The sequence below is a fragment of the Jaminaea rosea genome (genome assembly GCF_003144245.1).
Source record: "Jaminaea rosea strain MCA 5214 unplaced genomic scaffold BDZ90scaffold_9, whole genome shotgun sequence".
In the NCBI taxonomy this organism is placed as follows: domain Eukaryota; kingdom Fungi; phylum Basidiomycota; class Exobasidiomycetes; order Microstromatales; genus Jaminaea; species Jaminaea rosea.
In genome coordinates this window covers 376,887-392,176 of record NW_020289983.1, presented here as the reverse complement: position 1 = coordinate 392,176, position 15,290 = coordinate 376,887, and the positions used below count along the sequence as shown (strand labels likewise).

At 58.5% G+C, this 15,290-nt stretch overlaps 8 protein-coding genes across 8 annotated transcripts; 5 read left to right on the top strand and 3 right to left on the bottom strand.

The window, feature by feature from the left end:
* The first annotated feature begins 216 nt into the window (after positions 1 to 216).
* BDZ90DRAFT_241354 (hypothetical protein) lies at positions 217 to 3,369 on the top strand. Its single transcript, XM_025507392.1, has 2 exons — positions 217 to 1,353; positions 1,447 to 3,369. Exons 1-2 carry the CDS (start codon positions 517 to 519, stop codon positions 3,172 to 3,174), a joined length of 2,565 nt encoding a protein of 854 aa, XP_025361450.1. The 5' UTR covers positions 217 to 516; the 3' UTR covers positions 3,175 to 3,369.
* Positions 3,370 to 3,522: 153 nt separating this feature from the next.
* Positions 3,523 to 5,329, top strand: BDZ90DRAFT_246559 (tRNA specific adenosine deaminase; the record flags this gene model as incomplete). Its single annotated transcript, XM_025507565.1, has 2 exons — positions 3,523 to 3,537; positions 4,739 to 5,329. The coding sequence occupies 2 exons, from the start codon at positions 3,523 to 3,525 to the stop codon at positions 5,327 to 5,329; spliced, it is 606 nt and encodes a 201-aa protein (XP_025361449.1).
* Positions 5,330 to 5,386: 57 nt separating this feature from the next.
* Positions 5,387 to 7,007, bottom strand: BDZ90DRAFT_232934 (DnaJ-domain-containing protein). The gene is made up of 2 exons (XM_025506447.1): positions 6,848 to 7,007; positions 5,387 to 6,776 (listed from the first exon to the last, which is right to left on the bottom strand). Exons 1-2 carry the CDS (start codon positions 6,964 to 6,966, stop codon positions 5,504 to 5,506), a joined length of 1,392 nt encoding a protein of 463 aa, XP_025361448.1. The 5' UTR covers positions 6,967 to 7,007; the 3' UTR covers positions 5,387 to 5,503.
* A 144-nt stretch (positions 7,008 to 7,151) lies between these two features.
* On the top strand, positions 7,152 to 7,977 carry BDZ90DRAFT_241343 (putative UBC5-E2 ubiquitin-conjugating enzyme). The gene is made up of 3 exons (XM_025507391.1): positions 7,152 to 7,225; positions 7,296 to 7,578; positions 7,651 to 7,977. Exons 1-3 carry the CDS (start codon positions 7,199 to 7,201, stop codon positions 7,791 to 7,793), a joined length of 453 nt encoding a protein of 150 aa, XP_025361447.1. The 5' UTR covers positions 7,152 to 7,198; the 3' UTR covers positions 7,794 to 7,977.
* Positions 7,978 to 8,140: 163 nt separating this feature from the next.
* BDZ90DRAFT_193116 (hypothetical protein) lies at positions 8,141 to 9,741 on the top strand. The gene has a single exon (XM_025503888.1). It carries the CDS (start codon positions 8,276 to 8,278, stop codon positions 9,674 to 9,676), a length of 1,401 nt encoding a protein of 466 aa, XP_025361446.1. The 5' UTR covers positions 8,141 to 8,275; the 3' UTR covers positions 9,677 to 9,741.
* Positions 9,700 to 11,897, bottom strand: BDZ90DRAFT_193110 (hypothetical protein). Its single transcript, XM_025503887.1, has one exon. The coding sequence runs from the start codon at positions 11,669 to 11,671 to the stop codon at positions 9,806 to 9,808; it is 1,866 nt and encodes a 621-aa protein (XP_025361445.1). The 5' UTR covers positions 11,672 to 11,897; the 3' UTR covers positions 9,700 to 9,805.
* A 200-nt stretch (positions 11,898 to 12,097) lies between these two features.
* On the bottom strand, positions 12,098 to 12,859 carry BDZ90DRAFT_232930 (hypothetical protein). The gene is made up of 3 exons (XM_025506446.1): positions 12,765 to 12,859; positions 12,622 to 12,684; positions 12,098 to 12,533 (listed from the first exon to the last, which is right to left on the bottom strand). Exons 1-3 carry the CDS (start codon positions 12,823 to 12,825, stop codon positions 12,292 to 12,294), a joined length of 366 nt encoding a protein of 121 aa, XP_025361444.1. The 5' UTR covers positions 12,826 to 12,859; the 3' UTR covers positions 12,098 to 12,291.
* A 438-nt stretch (positions 12,860 to 13,297) lies between these two features.
* BDZ90DRAFT_261083 (hypothetical protein) lies at positions 13,298 to 15,241 on the top strand (the record flags this gene model as incomplete). The annotated part of the gene is made up of 1 exon (XM_025508336.1): positions 13,298 to 15,241. The coding sequence occupies one exon, from the start codon at positions 13,298 to 13,300 to the stop codon at positions 15,239 to 15,241; it is 1,944 nt and encodes a 647-aa protein (XP_025361443.1).
* Positions 15,242 to 15,290: the final 49 nt, after the last annotated feature.

The window sequence follows — 15,290 nt, the reverse complement described above, 5'->3', positions numbered from 1 at the left end:
GAAAATGACGCTCTTCGCAACATTATCGCCGATCATCATTGCGAGATTTCTGGTCCTGGTCAGCTTCGCTCCATGAGCGATTTTGAGGCGTGAAAAGGTGACGCCGCTCGCCCGCACAATGGTAGCCGGAAATATCATCTGAAGCATGGCATAGTGTCTCATCAATCTAACGAAGTGCACGAGCGAATGATCTCAATTCCTCCTTGCCTTCTGCGTCTGTGATCTCGTCTTAGCGTGTGCGCCTGCTCGCTACCACCACAGCTTGGCAGTAGGCCTCGTCCGTCGCGCCTCTCTTCCCGCCCACGTGAACGACGCGAGGCGGAAAGGGCCTGGCGTCGAGACTCGAGACGGACGGGAGTGGATCCAAAGTGGCAAATGGGCGGGAGAGCGGCGCGAGGCGGCATACATTCACATCTTCTCTCCTTACCAATTCCAGTTCTCTCTTCCTCACCATTGCCGTCACGCTGGGGCGATACGTCGCAGACTAGCCCCTGGTAGTCCTCATCCGCTGCGATCATGCGGCGCAGCGTCATCCTAGCTGCCATCCAAGGCAACGCGGGCGGCGATGCCGACGCGTCTTCATCCTCGTCGTCCACGCCGAAGGGCATGATACCCCGCTCTGCACCCTCTTCGAGCTCTTTGGCGGCACGCAATGCCACAGGTGGCGGCTTCGGCGCTCTACTGAATTCAAAGCCTTTCAAGACGCCCTTCGCAAAGCCAGCAGTCAGAGGTGATGAGGGCGGCCGTAAGAGGAAGCGCATCAGCTACAAAGGTATGGGTGGAGAGGGAGGCAGTGATGGTGAAAGCGACGACGGCGAAGGTGCTTTGAACGGGAGGGAGGCAGCCTACAAGAAGTCAAAGAAGGGCAAAGACCTCGAGGGCATGTACAAGGGCATAGACGCACAAGGTGTCTCGCTCAACGTCGACAATCGCAAATGGGCTGTCTTCAAGCCCAAAGTGGGCATGCTCAAGAACCGGTTCAGTCTGCCTACCATCAAGACGAAGGACGGCAAAGTAGTCGAGACGTCGCTCAGTCATGCTGCATTGGGCACCCGCCGTGCCATCGAGATTCCACCTCGCCCCCTGTACGACCCGATGGGTGAGCATGCAATTGTCCTCTTTGACCCGACGGTCGACGACTCAGAGGCAGAGAAGGAGAAGATTCGCCTACAGCAAGAGCAGGCAGCGAGGGAAGATGAAGCCAAATCGCAGGCATCAGGAGGGATGCACAAGTCGCTCGCCTCCATCCTCGGCCTCGACAAGAAGAAGGCCAAGATCGTAGAGAAGGTGCCCGTCGTCATCGACCCGCGACTGGGCAAGGTGCTGCGACCTCATCAGATCGAGGGAGTCAAGGTGAGTGGGCACAGGCGCCGGCGGCGGCGACGGAGGATCGCATGCTCCGCGTTTACTCACATTTTTGTCCTCGCCACCATGTTGCGCCCATAGTTCCTCTACCGCTGCACCACTGGCCTCGTCGACGAGAAGGCTGCAGGCTGCATTATGGCCGACGAGATGGGACTGGGCAAAACACTTCAATGCATCGCTCTCATGTGGACGCTCCTCAAGCAGTCACCTCTTCCCGGCAAGCCCACGATCGACAAGTGCATCATCGTCTGTCCCTCATCCCTCGTTCGCAACTGGGCCAATGAGCTAGTCAAGTGGCTCGGCAGCGCTGCACCCGGCACTCTTGCGCTCGACGGCAAGCTCAGCAAAGATGAGATGATTACCGCCGTCCACCGATGGTCCGCAGCCAAGGGTCGCGCCAATGGCCAGCCGGTCATGATCGTATCGTACGAGACGCTCCGCAACTTGACAGAGGTTCTTGGTCAGACCGAAGTTGGTCTACTGCTTGCCGACGAGGGTCATCGCCTCAAGAATGCCGACTCGCTCACATTCACCGCACTCAACATGATCAAGGTCAAGCGTCGAGTCATCCTCTCTGGCACACCTATCCAGAACGACCTCTCCGAGTACTTTGCCCTTCTGTCCTTCGCTATCCCCGACCTCCTCGGCGGCAAGGCAGAGTTCCGTAAGAACTACGAGATCGCTATCCTCAAGGGTCGAGATGCTCTGGCATCTGACAAGGAGAAGGAGGTCGGCAACGCCAAACTCAAGGAACTTGCCGGCCTGGTGCAGAAATTTATCATCCGCCGTACCAACGACTTGCTTTCCAAGTACCTCCCTCACAAGTACGAGCATGTCGTCTTCTGCAAAATGGCTCCCTTCCAACTGGACCTGTACCGCCTGTTCATCCGCTCGCCCGAGATCAAAAAGCTTCTTCGCGGCACGGGTTCGCAGCCGCTGAAAGCCATCAACATCCTTAAGAAGCTCTGCAACCATCCCGATCTCCTCAATCTCGACGAAGACCTGCCAGGCAGCCGCGATCTTTGGCCGGCCGAGTACAACCCTCGCGATCGCCGCGTTGTGCACACCGAATACTCGGGCAAGATGATGGTCCTTGAGCGCTTCCTGCACACAATCCGCGCCACGTCCAAGGACAAAATCGTCCTCATCAGCAACTATACCCAGACCTTGGACGTCTTTGAGCGCATGTGTCGCAACAACCGCTGGGGTAACTTCCGTCTCGACGGAACTATGGCTATTACCAAGCGGCAGAAGCTCGTCGACCGATTCAACGACCCAGAGTCGCCTGAGTTCATCTTCCTGCTCAGCTCCAAGGCCGGAGGATGCGGTATCAACCTCATCGGGGCGAATCGCCTCGTCCTCTTCGACCCGGACTGGAACCCCGCAGCAGACCAGCAAGCCCTCGCCCGTGTCTGGCGTGATGGACAGAAGAAGTCGTGCTTCGTGTATCGCTTCATTGGCACGGGTGGTATTGAGGAGAAAATCTTTCAGCGTCAGAGCCACAAGCAGGCCCTCTCGGCCTCAGTGGTTGACTGCGCAGAGGACGCCGAGCGACACTTCTCTGCTGGCGACTTGAAGGAGCTCTTCGAGTTCAAGGACAACACCGACTCTAATACGCACGACACGTACAAGTGCAAGCGATGCGTTGATGGGAGGCAGAAGATCAAGGCGCCTGCACTGCTCTACAATGACGCGTCGACGTGGAACCATCTGAGGCCGAGCGAGTTTGGGCAGCTTCATGACGATCTGTTGAGGGCAGAGCAGGCCTTTGATCAGGTGAGCTTCGTGATGCAATACTGCTCGCACTGAGTGGGGTAGCGATCAGACGCAAGAAGGCGACGACGGGACAGGAGGTTGGAGAAGGGAGACAAGCTTGCCTGTGGAGGGAGAGACATACAGCGCCACACAGGCGTGAAAGACAGCGATCACCCAAATGTACCAATAGAGACCCAGCTGGCGCTTGCGCCGCGGTTCAAACAGTCAACTTGATGACCATCACATAGCATTGCGACGAGTGAGGTCGGAGGTGCGACATTCTGGCGCGAGAGCCTCTGGCCTACGGATCAGGTCGGGCGAGCTGTGGACAGATAGAAGCGCGTAATTAGCCTCACATTGCCCACAACGTACCAATTGCAACAGCGCATACGCGTACTCACCATGGCAGCCAAGCTCGTCTGCTCTTTCAACACCTTGACGAATTCATCATCACCTTGGTCCAGCGGCCCGTCGGCGTTCCAGATGCGAATGGCGTTGAAGCGCGAACACGGAAGAGCCTGGAGGGAATTGATGACTCGTGGAGGAGCAGCGAAAGCGCTCTTCATTGCTGAGCCTCCACCACTTGAAGCTTGTGCGCCGTGGATGTTGTCTTCGCCCAGGCCAGGAGAAGAAGGTGACTGATCCGGCTCATCAAAGTCGCTTTCCTCGTCTTGGCCCATCTTATCTCCGTCTTCGTATTCATCCACGCCATTCATTCCATCTAATTCTCCCGCATCATCATCATCATCGTCGTCGTCCATAGAAAAGCCCCCGAAGGTAGCCGGAGCCTTCTTGGGCTTGACAGGCTCGGCGGCAGCGGCGTTCCTGTTCCTCCTCTTTTCCCTCCGACGCACAAGGTCGCGGCGCTCTTCTTCTTCTTGCTGTTGCTGTGCAAATGCTGAAGAGGATGATGATGATTGCTCAGCGGCTGTGCCTACGATGCCGGTAGATGAGGAGGCAGTTGTCTGATGATCCTTTTGCATCACGAAGATGTCACCAGCCCACCCATCGGGAAGTGGGACGTCCGTCGCGAAGAGTCTGCGTCCGCGAAAGTGACTGACGAGGGGATCTCCGCTATTCGTGCTTGTGCTGCTGCTGGCTGTAGGGTGACTCGTTGGCGCGCTGAGTTCTGACTGCTTGTGCACTACGAGGTAGCCATCCACGTTCGCTGGGCCCGTGTACTCGATGCTAAAAGGCATCAGGTTAGGACGAGAGGAAGAGGCGGACGTAGACGCTTCGCCGACGCCATTCTCTGCCTTAATTGCTGAGTCGCAGGGCTGCAGTACCAGCGGCGGGGGGAATAAGGAGATGGCCATCGTGGCTGGCGAGCGAGATGGCGAAAGTGTTGGTTGGGAATCGTAGCAATTTGATTGACGCGACACAGCTCTACCTTCGCGAGACTGGCTTTCCACGTGTCCCCTTCCGTTCGAAATGACCTGACCTGACTTGGAAGTCATGAGCCAGTCCCGCCCGCCCAACTTTTCTCCCTCTTCCACTCCTTGATCCTCCTAACCTCGCAGCCATGAACTCGACCGACTTCTCTGGTTCTCTCCCGCCCCCAGTCCGCGGCTCAGCCGCGCGATATGTTCCTCCAGACTCGCAATCACCCACCGACAAGCGCTGGATGCGCGAAGCCCTCCTCATGGCCGAGGAAGCCTTCGATGCTCTCGAAGTTCCCGTGGGATCAGTATTCGTCCGACATGGCGAGATCATCGCCAAGTGTCGCAATCGCACCAATGAGCTCATGAATGCCACTCGCCATGCTGAGCTGGAGGCCATTGATGAGATCCTCAGTCGTTACCCTCCCGAGTGGGGAAAGAAGTTTGCCCTGGATCCGCATGGCTGCGAGGATAATCCGTTCAAGGATACGACGCTGTACGTTACCGTCGAGCCATGCATTATGTGCGGAGCCGCTCTCAGGCAGGTGGGGATAGGCAGGGTGGTATTTGGAGCGGGGAACGAGCGATTCGGTGGCAACGGTAGCGTACTGGGCTGCCACGATGATGATGCTATTCTGTCATCGCCGCCTTACGAGGCTGTCGGGGGCTACTACAGGGAGGAGGCCATCATGCTGTTGAGGAGGTTCTATCTTACCGAGAACTCCAACGCGCCGAATCCGAGGAGCAAGGCTAGGAGAGTGCTCAAGACTCAGGTGCAACCACCGGGCGTGTCTATGCATGGGGTCAACTCGCCTGCCGCGAGGCGTTGATGAGCGGCGACACCGTGGGCGCTACGCATTCACACGCTCAGCTAGATACCACACGCACACAAGCTGAGCACATTCGTTGAGGAGGCAAAGTAGCGGAGAGGCACGTGGTGCAAGATACTCAAGATGTCTACGGGAAATTAATCTGGATGGATGAGAAGGCCGCAAGCTGGTCCATTACTTCCCACCTCGCTTCTTCTTTGAGCCAGAGGCCGACGACGATGACCCTGCTCCACCTCCTGCTGCCTTGCGCGCATCTACAGCCGCCCTCGCCTTCAAAAAGGCTTCCTCATCAGGCTCCGTCTCGCCTGGACCTCCAACATCGTCATCGTCATCATCTTCGCCCTTGGCCTTTTTCCTCTTGGCGGCTGCTCCTTTGCCCTTCTTGCTCCCGCTGCCCTCACTCTTGGCTCGCGCCTCCATTCGGGCAATCATGTCGTCGAAACCAGCGCTGCGTTGCGCTTGACGCTTGGCGAAGAGAGCTTCGAGCCCTGCCAGGTCACCTTCATCGCTATCCTTGTCGGCGGCGCTCAGCTTGGGCTTTTTGCTTGAAGAGGCGGTGGACTTGCCTTTGCCCTTCGCAGCGGTAGAAGAGGAGGAAGCACCATTGGTGCTCTTGCCGGAGCTGCGACTTGAGGACGCCTTGGCTTTGCCCTTCCTTGCGGTGGAATCACTAGACGTTTGCTTCCTCGATTTGCGCTTCGGCCGTTCGTCCTCTTCGTCCTCGTCCCCATCTGTCCCCTCCTCTTCATCACTTGAGACGTCCCCTTCGACCTCGACCTCAGACTCCTCCTCATCTTTGCCCTTCGTGGCTTTGCGCTTCTTCGCTGCAGCAGCGGCGCCGTCCTCGTCTGTTGCCTTCTTGCCCTTCTTTGCGCCACCACCGAAAAGCTCGTCCCACACTCCCAACTCCTTGGCATACTCCTCCGCCTCGCTCGCCTCCTTCTGCGCCTTGACTCGCATCTTCTTTCTCCCACCCTCATCACCCGTACTCTTCTTCCAGCCCGGAAGCTCGTCGATGTCGCCGGCCTTGATAGCAGCATTGATCGTTTGGACGAATCGCTGCTCATCGGCAAGCACCTCGGAGCAAGGCACAAGGGTGAAGATCTCCTCCAAACTACCCTCAGCTTGGACATACGCATCAAGAAGGTCCTGTCTCTCCTCGTCGGAGTGCTGATACTCCTTCTTGAACTTGTCCAGCTTGTCAGCGTCGATCTTGCCGAAGTCTTTGACCCACTCCGTCCAGTCAACATCATCCATCCCCTCGTCGGTCCGGCCTGTATCATCATAGCGCTTGCGACGCTTCTCGTCTGAGAGGACTGTGTAGGCGTAATTGATTTGCTGGAAGCGCTGCTGGAGGTCGGCGGCTGAGGTTGAGGGGCCCGAGGAGCTGGTGGCATCCTTTGTGGCTGTCAGGGCGATCTTGTCTGGGTGGTAGCGAAGGGCGAGCCTACACAGCGTGAGGATCAAGGGTCAGTGGGGGGCCTTGACAGAGCAAGTGCGCTTGTCTCCCCGACTCACTTTCTGTACGATTTCTTGATCTCATCCGCTTCTGCCTCCTTCTCTATACCGAGGGCACCATAGAGATCGACGTCTCCGTCTGGAAAAAAGTGCGTGGCCGGATCTGCGTCCCTCTCCATGCTGCTCAAGGTATGGAAGGGGAGGTGTTGGTGTGGGAGGGGAGAAGCAAGACGCGAAAGTGCAACGCGCCTTGGCCTCGAAAGTGGCGCGCTTCCTGTCTGCCCGCCTGCCCGCCAGCCCGCCCACCGGCGGAACCACTTGAGGCGGAGACGAGGCGGCGATGTGGGTGTGTGGACGAGGCAGTGTTGGTTGGTTGCCTCCTCCATTCGTCCGTCTCAGCATCAATCAAAGATGGCGAGCTCGAAGCGCATCACAAAGGTCAGTGGGGATGTGACTCGCACCTCAGTGGCTGGTCGCAGCTCATCGCTCCTCTTTGTCCCTCTGCCAGGAGCTCGCCGACCTCTCCAAGGAGCCTCTACCGGGCATAGCCGTCTCAGCCTCTGAAGCTAACGTCTACCAATGGCAAGCAGTCATTGCTGGCCCTGCCGACTCGCCCTATGCCAAAGGCAGCTTCAATTTGTCCCTCGAGTTCCCAGCAGAGTACCCCTTCAAGGGACCCAAGGTGCGCTTCGCGACCAAAATCTACCACCCAAATGTGGACGAGGAGGGGGCCGTGTGCTTGGGCATCCTCAAGAGCGAGGCGTGGAAGCCGAGCACTAAGGCTGCGACTGGTGAGCGACCGCAACGGATCTCTCAGTGAGCTTGGACTGTACTGATGAATAACTCTCGTTATGCGACCGCAGTGCTCCAGTCCATTCAGAACCTCCTCTCCGAACCTGACCCGGACGATGCGCTCGTGGCATCGATCGCTGAGCTATACAAGAAAGATCGCCCTCAATTCGATCACATTGCAAAGGAGACGACGAAGAAGTACGCTATGGCGTAGAGGAGAGCGGGGAGCGCAAAGACGCAGGACAGATGGGTAGGGTGGGGCTTGCGACGCGGGAACGTTGGGACACGGGCATTATGGCTGGGCAGCTTGACGAGTGTCAGGACGGCGCATGTACGGAGGTCACGTCAAATATATGAGTAATAATCAACACATGTCAGTGGTGGCTTTCTCTGCTAGCAGTCACCATTGAGATTCTGTGGGCCATTGGTGAGCGGCAGCGACGAGGAGCGTGACCCCGGGACCTCGGCTTCGGAGTCACCGAGGTGGACTGCAGGATCCACCCGTTGCTGCAGGACAGGAGTGGAGTCGAGTCGAGAGATGAGCAAAAGTGGCCTGCGACGTTTCGCTTCGATTCACACTCACACGGTGTGGAGTAAGAGAAGACAAGGATAGCTCAGCCGGCTGTGCACCATCCCGTCGCACTCTTGTTTTCTCTCTTTCTCCTCTCATCATCAACACTTCTGTCGCCGCCCACCATGACAAGCGCTGCCTCATTTCCTCGCAAGTACGCTGTCACCGTGTACGGCGCCACAGGCTTTACGGGAAAGCTGTGCGTAGAGTACCTTGCGCAACATCCTCAGGGTGACGCCTTCAACTGGGCCGTCGCGGGTCGTTCGACTCAGAAGCTTCAGGCCCTCAAGCAGCAGTACAATCTTCCCTCGAACGTGGGTATTCTCCGCGCCGAGAACTCGACCGACGATGTCAACTCGTCGGGCCTCAAGGAGATGGTGCAACAGTCGGCCGTGATTCTGAACTTGGTCGGCCCTTACGAGCTCAATGGGTCCTTCCGCCTTGCAAAGCTGTGCGCTGAGCTCGGGACGAGCTATACGGACCTCTCAGGCGAATCGAAGTTCAACGCACGCCTCCAATCCGAGCTGGACGAGACGGCCAAGAAGAGCGGATCCATCATTATCCCTTCAGTCGGATACGACAGCATTCCCCTCGACGTCACTGCCTACCTGGGCGCAAGGCGAGTCCGAGAGCTTGCAGCGAAGAAGAGCATCGATCTTGCTGAGCTTCAGGTCAAGGCGGGCAATTCGTGCATGGGTGGATTCTCTGGTGGGACGTTTGCTAGTATGAAGGAGATGGCAGGGGGATGGCAACTCAAGCCCGCTAAGCCGTTGGCTATTGCAGATGCGTGCAGTGAGAAGGCTCCGGAGAAGTGCACCTCTGCCGTCATTACGCCCAATGCAACGTGGATCGCTCCCTTCAAGACGTGGGGCACCATCAATCCTCTTGGGATCCACAACGCTCGAGTGGCCTACCACTCTGCCCGCCTAGTCGACGGCTCCTCCTCTACGGAAACGTACGGCCCCAACTTCAATGTCGTGGACTGTGTGATACCGCCCGGCATGACCAGTCTCCCCTGGCCCATCGCCTTCCTCTTCGCCCACATCATCGCCAGCATTACAAAGATGGTCTTGCTCGTAATAGACCGCTCGCAAATGGTACGCAACTTCGTGACCCGCTTCATGCCCACTGGCTCAGGGCCCAGTCGCAAGGTCCAAGAGGCTGGCTTCCTCGACCTGCGTGCGTTAGCTGTTGGCTACCCAGCCAAGTCGCAGCAGAAACCCGTAGCGAGTGTCGCACGCTGGTTGATCAAGGACGCTGATCCAGGGTACAAGATGACGTCCAGGTTGGCGGTGGAGGTCAGCCTTTTCCTGGCGCTGGCCACGGGCGAGGCAACGCAGCCTGACAAGGTCAAGGGGATGACGCGCGGTGTGAGAACGGTGGCTAGTTTGGGTGACGAGGCCCTTGCTACGTTGCTGAAGAGGTTGAAGGAGTTTGTCGGCATCAGTGTTGAGGTCACTGACTGGAACGAGGGTGGATTGGGAAAGAAGTTGCTTGGTGCGGGTGGGAACAAGGAGAAGCTTTGAGTCAGGGCAAGCAGAGCAGGAGGTCATCGAGGATGACGGAGGGCAAGGGACGTGTCGCTGAGGCGTGGCATTTGGATAAGGTAGCACAAGAATATCACAGATTATCGACCTCACCGCTCGTCCTTCGCATCATGCTACGGGTATGATCCTCTCCACCTCTGCATCTCCATCCATCTCCCCATCGCGGTCAAAGCGACTCAAACGGTCGGAAATGTGCAGTTTCCCGCCACCAGCGCCGGCGTCGGCATTACCGTTCTCGTCAACCTGGGCTGTGGTCTTCCTCCACTCAGGATGCGAGAACCAGCAGTCATGTCGCATACAGCCGCTGCCAAACTTGCAGGGCTTAGCACCTCCTGATGAGCCGTTGGGCGTCGAAGCGCCGCCGTCCAGAGGGCGATCGAGGGCGAGGGGTTTCCCATCTGCGCCTCGCTCCATCGCCATGTCCCCATCAGCGGCCTCACCATCTACCATCTCTGTGTTGATCTCCACATCACCTTCGCTCTCGTCTTGTTGCATCCCCGCCGCTTGTCCGTCATTCTGTGTCGCAGGTCGCAACAATCTCGCCAGCGCAGGGCTAGGTGCCGGCTTTCCTTCTGCATCGAAGTGTGCGTACCCGCATGAGGCATTGCTGCACTTATCCGCAAAGCGACAGGGCGTCGCAGTGGTATCGACCGCAGCTGCGGCGGTCTCTGCCGCGTTACGACTGCTCTTCATTTGCGCAAAGAGCACAGCGGGACTGACGTGGCTAAACCCGCACTCCTTGTTTGTGCAACCCACCCCGTAGAAGCAGGGACGCTCGCTCGTGATCACGGGGTCGTCTGCGGTGGCCGTTGTTGACTCGCCCGCCCTGCGACGTGCCAGGGCGGCGCTGGGTGATGGGTGGGAGTAGGCGCATGTCGGGGCGGTGCAGCCGAGGGACCAGCGACAGAGGGATGTTTGTGTCGGTTGAGTGGGAAGCGCCGAGCTGGACTGGGTTGACTCAGCGGATGGCGGCGGCGCGTTGTTGGGCAACATTGGGTCAATGCGCGAGAAGAGCGTGTTGGGCATACTCGAGCCGGCCGAAGCGGGGCCCGTAGGTACGAACGCTGCCGCGCGTGGGTCGGGGACCCCCGCTCTTGCTAGAAGACTCAGCCCGCTTCCATTTGGAGGTGCTTGATGGCCATTGCGGCCATTGTTGCGAAGACCTCTTGGTGGCTGAGCAGCTGCGTTCATGGAGCGAGCGAAGAGCTCGCGAGGGCCAGTAGGCACTGCGTCGGGGGCAGTAGGAGCAGAGCCACGTATTCTGACCTCGCGGTGCGGCGCTTGAAGTTGCTCGTCATCCATAGCCAGCCTTCGTTCTCCCACCTCGTCGCCTTGCTGTCCTCTGCCTTCCCTCATCGCACGACGTTCCCTCCCACTCGTCCCTGCGGCGCCCAACGCTGAATCGAAGAGCTCTCGAGGCGGACGAGGAGCGCCGTATCTTGAGTCGCGATCTCTTGGTCCACCACGATCCTGTCTGTAGCCTCGTCCGTAGCCACCGTCGTCATTGCGCCCTTCCCATCCACCTGCGCGGCTGCGCGAGGGTGGCGACTGGGAGCGTCTGCGCTGCAGCTCTGGTGAGCGAGAGGAGCGACGCAGCGCTGCCGGTGGCGGTGACCTAGTATCGGCATCCACCGCAGCATCCATCGACACCTCAGCCTGCGGTGGTCCTGCCTCTCCTACAGGTATTGACGGCCCTGGCTCACCCCCGCTCAGTACCCTCTGCGCTTCGCTCCACAGCCACTCCGTGAAGCTCGCCTCGTACGTGTCCGCCCCAATCAGATCTGAAAGCTCTGCGTCAATTTGTTCCTTCGCCTTACTGTTCGCTAGCATGACCAGGATGTACTCGGCCATGACGGGGTCATCCTCTGTCGCGTAGCCCCGCGAGGCGAGGTTATGCTGGATGGAGGTTTGCAGTGTGGCTGAGAGAGGGGAGCGGATGTCAAGGGGAATGGGTGAGTAGGATGAGGAGGACATGATGTTGAGTTGAGGCGGATGAGGAAGAGATAATGTCGTGCTGTTGCGTAATGTAGTGGGTGACGCCTCGACGAGATGGATGGTGAGGGTCGAGGGTCGATGCGGATTGGAATGAAAGCAAAGTTGCTCAAGTGTCGTGCGAGGAACGCCCCGCCCTAGTCGTCTCTCGTCGACTTTTTGGCCGAGCGAGCGCCTCCATCCGCCCCTCCGTTCAACTGAACAGCACAAGCGTTGCAGGCATAGCGACTTTTCGCTGTATAAATGTCGAAGAGCGCAGCCCGCTCGCCGCGGCAAGGCGATGCTAAACCGTGTTACTCGCCTGGGCCGTTTTCATTTTTGCCCAGTTTAACATTCGTGTTAATTTCGCAGAGTGTCAAGCATCAAGCCGAGACTTAAGCGACTCCAGGGAGCGGATTAGCAACCCTCTCGTGTGGAATACACTCTCATGTTGACCACCCGCTCGAGCGTCTTAGTGCCCTTGCTTTCTGTGCGTTTCAACCGCTCAGAAAGTGGGCCGGAGGCTCGGACATACCTTCACCATTTCACCATCTTTATGGTCCTCAGGGAAAGGGCAAGGTCAAGAGGCGGTCGATGCTTTTACTTTTGGTATTGCTCATTGCTCAGTGATCTCCACGAGTCGTTGCACCTCGATCCCTGTACTCGTGCATCCCGCCCACACCAGCATCGAAGCGCGACTCCTCGCCTGCTTTGAGATCCCACTGAATTCCCGGTATGGGCTGCTGCGCCGCTGATAGTTCGTCTGGTCGCACGCCCGCCCTCTGCTGACGAGCATACGTCAAAGCTGCCATGCCTCGCTGTACCTCTGTGCGGCTCTCAATGTAGGCGAGGAAGCAGCCGGAGCCTGTGAAGGTGGGCGAACAAGGAGGAGAAGTGGTTAGTCCCGGCGTATGACAGCTAGCTGAGCTGCTGACTGCTGCCCCGCGACTCACCAATCGCTGTCATCACCGCAGCATTTGGTGAGAAGCCGAAGAAGCGGCGTGAGAGTACGCCGGCTGGATGTAGTGAAGTAAATTGAATGCTGGGTCTCAGCAACATGCTGCTACGAGTGAACATCGTGCCCTACCCAACTCACTCAGTATCCCAGACAGGACCCCGGTAACAGTCGCGTTGATTTGCGCCTGCTTGTTGACCATTCCCACCTCTGCTGCGCTCAGCACCTTGTCGCGCGACTCTTTGCCCTTTTGGATCTCCTCCGGTGTGGGAGGGATATAGGAACGAGAGGCCATGTTGAGAGCGAGAAGAGGGAGCGTGCAGCGTATGCCGCTGCTTGGCGGTGTGGGTGAAGGGGCAGAGTCTCCAGTGAGAGCGCTGTATGAGTAAAAGTGAAGCTGTCGCTCGCGGGATTGCTGCTGTGAGGTGGTCGCCCGGTGAGATGGAATCGATTGAAGGAGTGGAGCTAAAGTCAGCTCCAGGGTCCAGTAGCTGAGGCCCGTGCATTGCTGCCCCACTACCGCCCCGCCGGAACGGAGGCCGACGACTGTGATAAACGGGAGCAGCTCGTCGTGTCGAGCGGAGGCTAATCAGTTCACTTTTGTCGACTGCGAGTCGAGGTAATTGACTGCCGCTCTCGCTCCTTTTCCCGTCTTTGCTTCCTTCTCTTGCATCATGGGCCCACGCTCCTCCTCATTCTCATCCCTCGGTGACGCAGGGTCCGGCTCTGAGTCTGATCTTACGGACCTGGACGAGATCCAGCCGCCGCCGACGCCGGGGCAAGCAACTGAGCCAGAAGACGACAGCGGGGTTCACCTCAACAGCGCGATGGACGCGCCTGGCTCGAGCAGAAGGAGGAGCGGGAGACCAAGGAGGAAGTCGCAACAAGCTGGTGATGTTGGACATGATGATGCGCAGAACGAGGAAGGTCAGCCTGCAGCGGCGCCCTCTCAGGCAGAGGCGTCAACTTCCAGGCGTCGCATCAAGGTGAAAGAGGTCACCAGGCAGGGCTCCACCGCAGCTGAGGAGCAAGGTGATGCTGCTACGACTGAGACAGCGGCGAAGCCAAAGAAGAGCATCAAAGTCAAGCTCAACGTCGATCGTAGCAAAGCGCAGCAGCAGCAGCAGCAAGTCCAGCAGGCCGATGGCTTTTCACTGGATGCGGCTCCTCAAAGTGGTTCCTCATCCCTGCGCGACGAGCTGAGAGGCATGGCAGACAGTGATGAGGAGGACGAAGAGGAAGTGATAGCTCCAGTCAAGAGGAAGATGCGCAGGCCGCGCGAGAGCACCAGCGGTGCGGGAGGCGACCACGATGATGACGAGGGCGGCGACATTTCGATGAAACGCAAGAAGCGCAAGCCAGAGGATACCTCGCGGGGCTCTGCGCTCAAGAAAGCCAGGCGTAGCGACTACGATGACGCAGATGCGCTGCTAGAGAGCGACTCGGATGAGGAGATGCAGGATGTCGCTAGCAGTGAGGGCGACTACGAGGAGGACGAGAAGAAGACGTCCGGCCGCTCAGGTAGTGGCAAGAGCTCCGCCAAGAAGACAAGCAATTCTTCCACGAAGGGAGTCAAGAGCTCGGACAGCACAAAAGGCAAAGCAAGCGCCTCAGGCGGCAAGGCCAAATCTGCTGCTCCTGCAGGTAACAAGAAGCAATTATCAAAGGCAGGCGGCAGCGACAACGACCCCAAGTCCGCAGTAGGAAAGATCAGAGCAAGCGCAGCGGTCACTGCGGCAAGCGGGCCCTCGTCCTCGTCTCCGTCTCATTCGGCGGACGGAGCAGGCGGCTCTTCTCTCTCTTCTCCCATCCCTCGCAAGCCGCAAGGACAAACAGCACCGGGCGCAGCTGCAGGACAGCCACCACGCCGTCCAATGCCGCTTCCCCCCATGAAGCCTCGCGGATCAGATATGTGGGACTCTCTAGTTGGGTCATCGAAGCCTCGCCCTCAACCAGTACCGCCAGCTGCGGCAAAAAAGGAGGGCGACGACGCAGCAAAGCAGCAACAGCAGCAGAAGCCCGCCGGGCCTCGACCTCCCCGCCCACCACCTCCGTCCGCCTCAGCCCTTCCGCGCCCATTGGGAACAACGGGAACTCCTAGCACCGGCGGCCCGCCTCCACGTCCACGAAGCCACCTCTACGGCCCCGGATCTGCCTCAGCGCACAACTCCGGACCAGCAAACGGTACCTTCACCGTGCACATGACTCCTGGTCTCAACGGCCAACATTGGGACAAAGCAGCGTATCGCCAGCTTCGAGCCTCAGAATGTCACTCCTACTCCAACCCGGAACCTGCCTCCCTCTTCAATCTACTGGAGGATGCCGAGGTCCTGGCCAAGTTCGAAGAAGAGTGGCGCGGGATCCGTTATCCGAACTTGTACGGCGGCAGGGCCGCCCGTGACGAGCATGCCGTTAGTTCGAGGCATGCGCCGCCAGACACAACTGCACCGCTGCCCCACCTGGAGCTGTTTCAGCCCTGCAAATACACGCAGTATGGTTCTGGCAGGCTTTACGCTGATGTGTTGAAGGGGAGGAAGGGAGCTCATGCTATGGCTGCTGCTGCACGTGTGCCGGACAAATCGGAGCAACGGGTTGATCGGAGGGAGGGCCAGTCATGATGGAGTTCGTGATGACGCGGGATGGTATCTATCCTCTCTTACTCGCAAG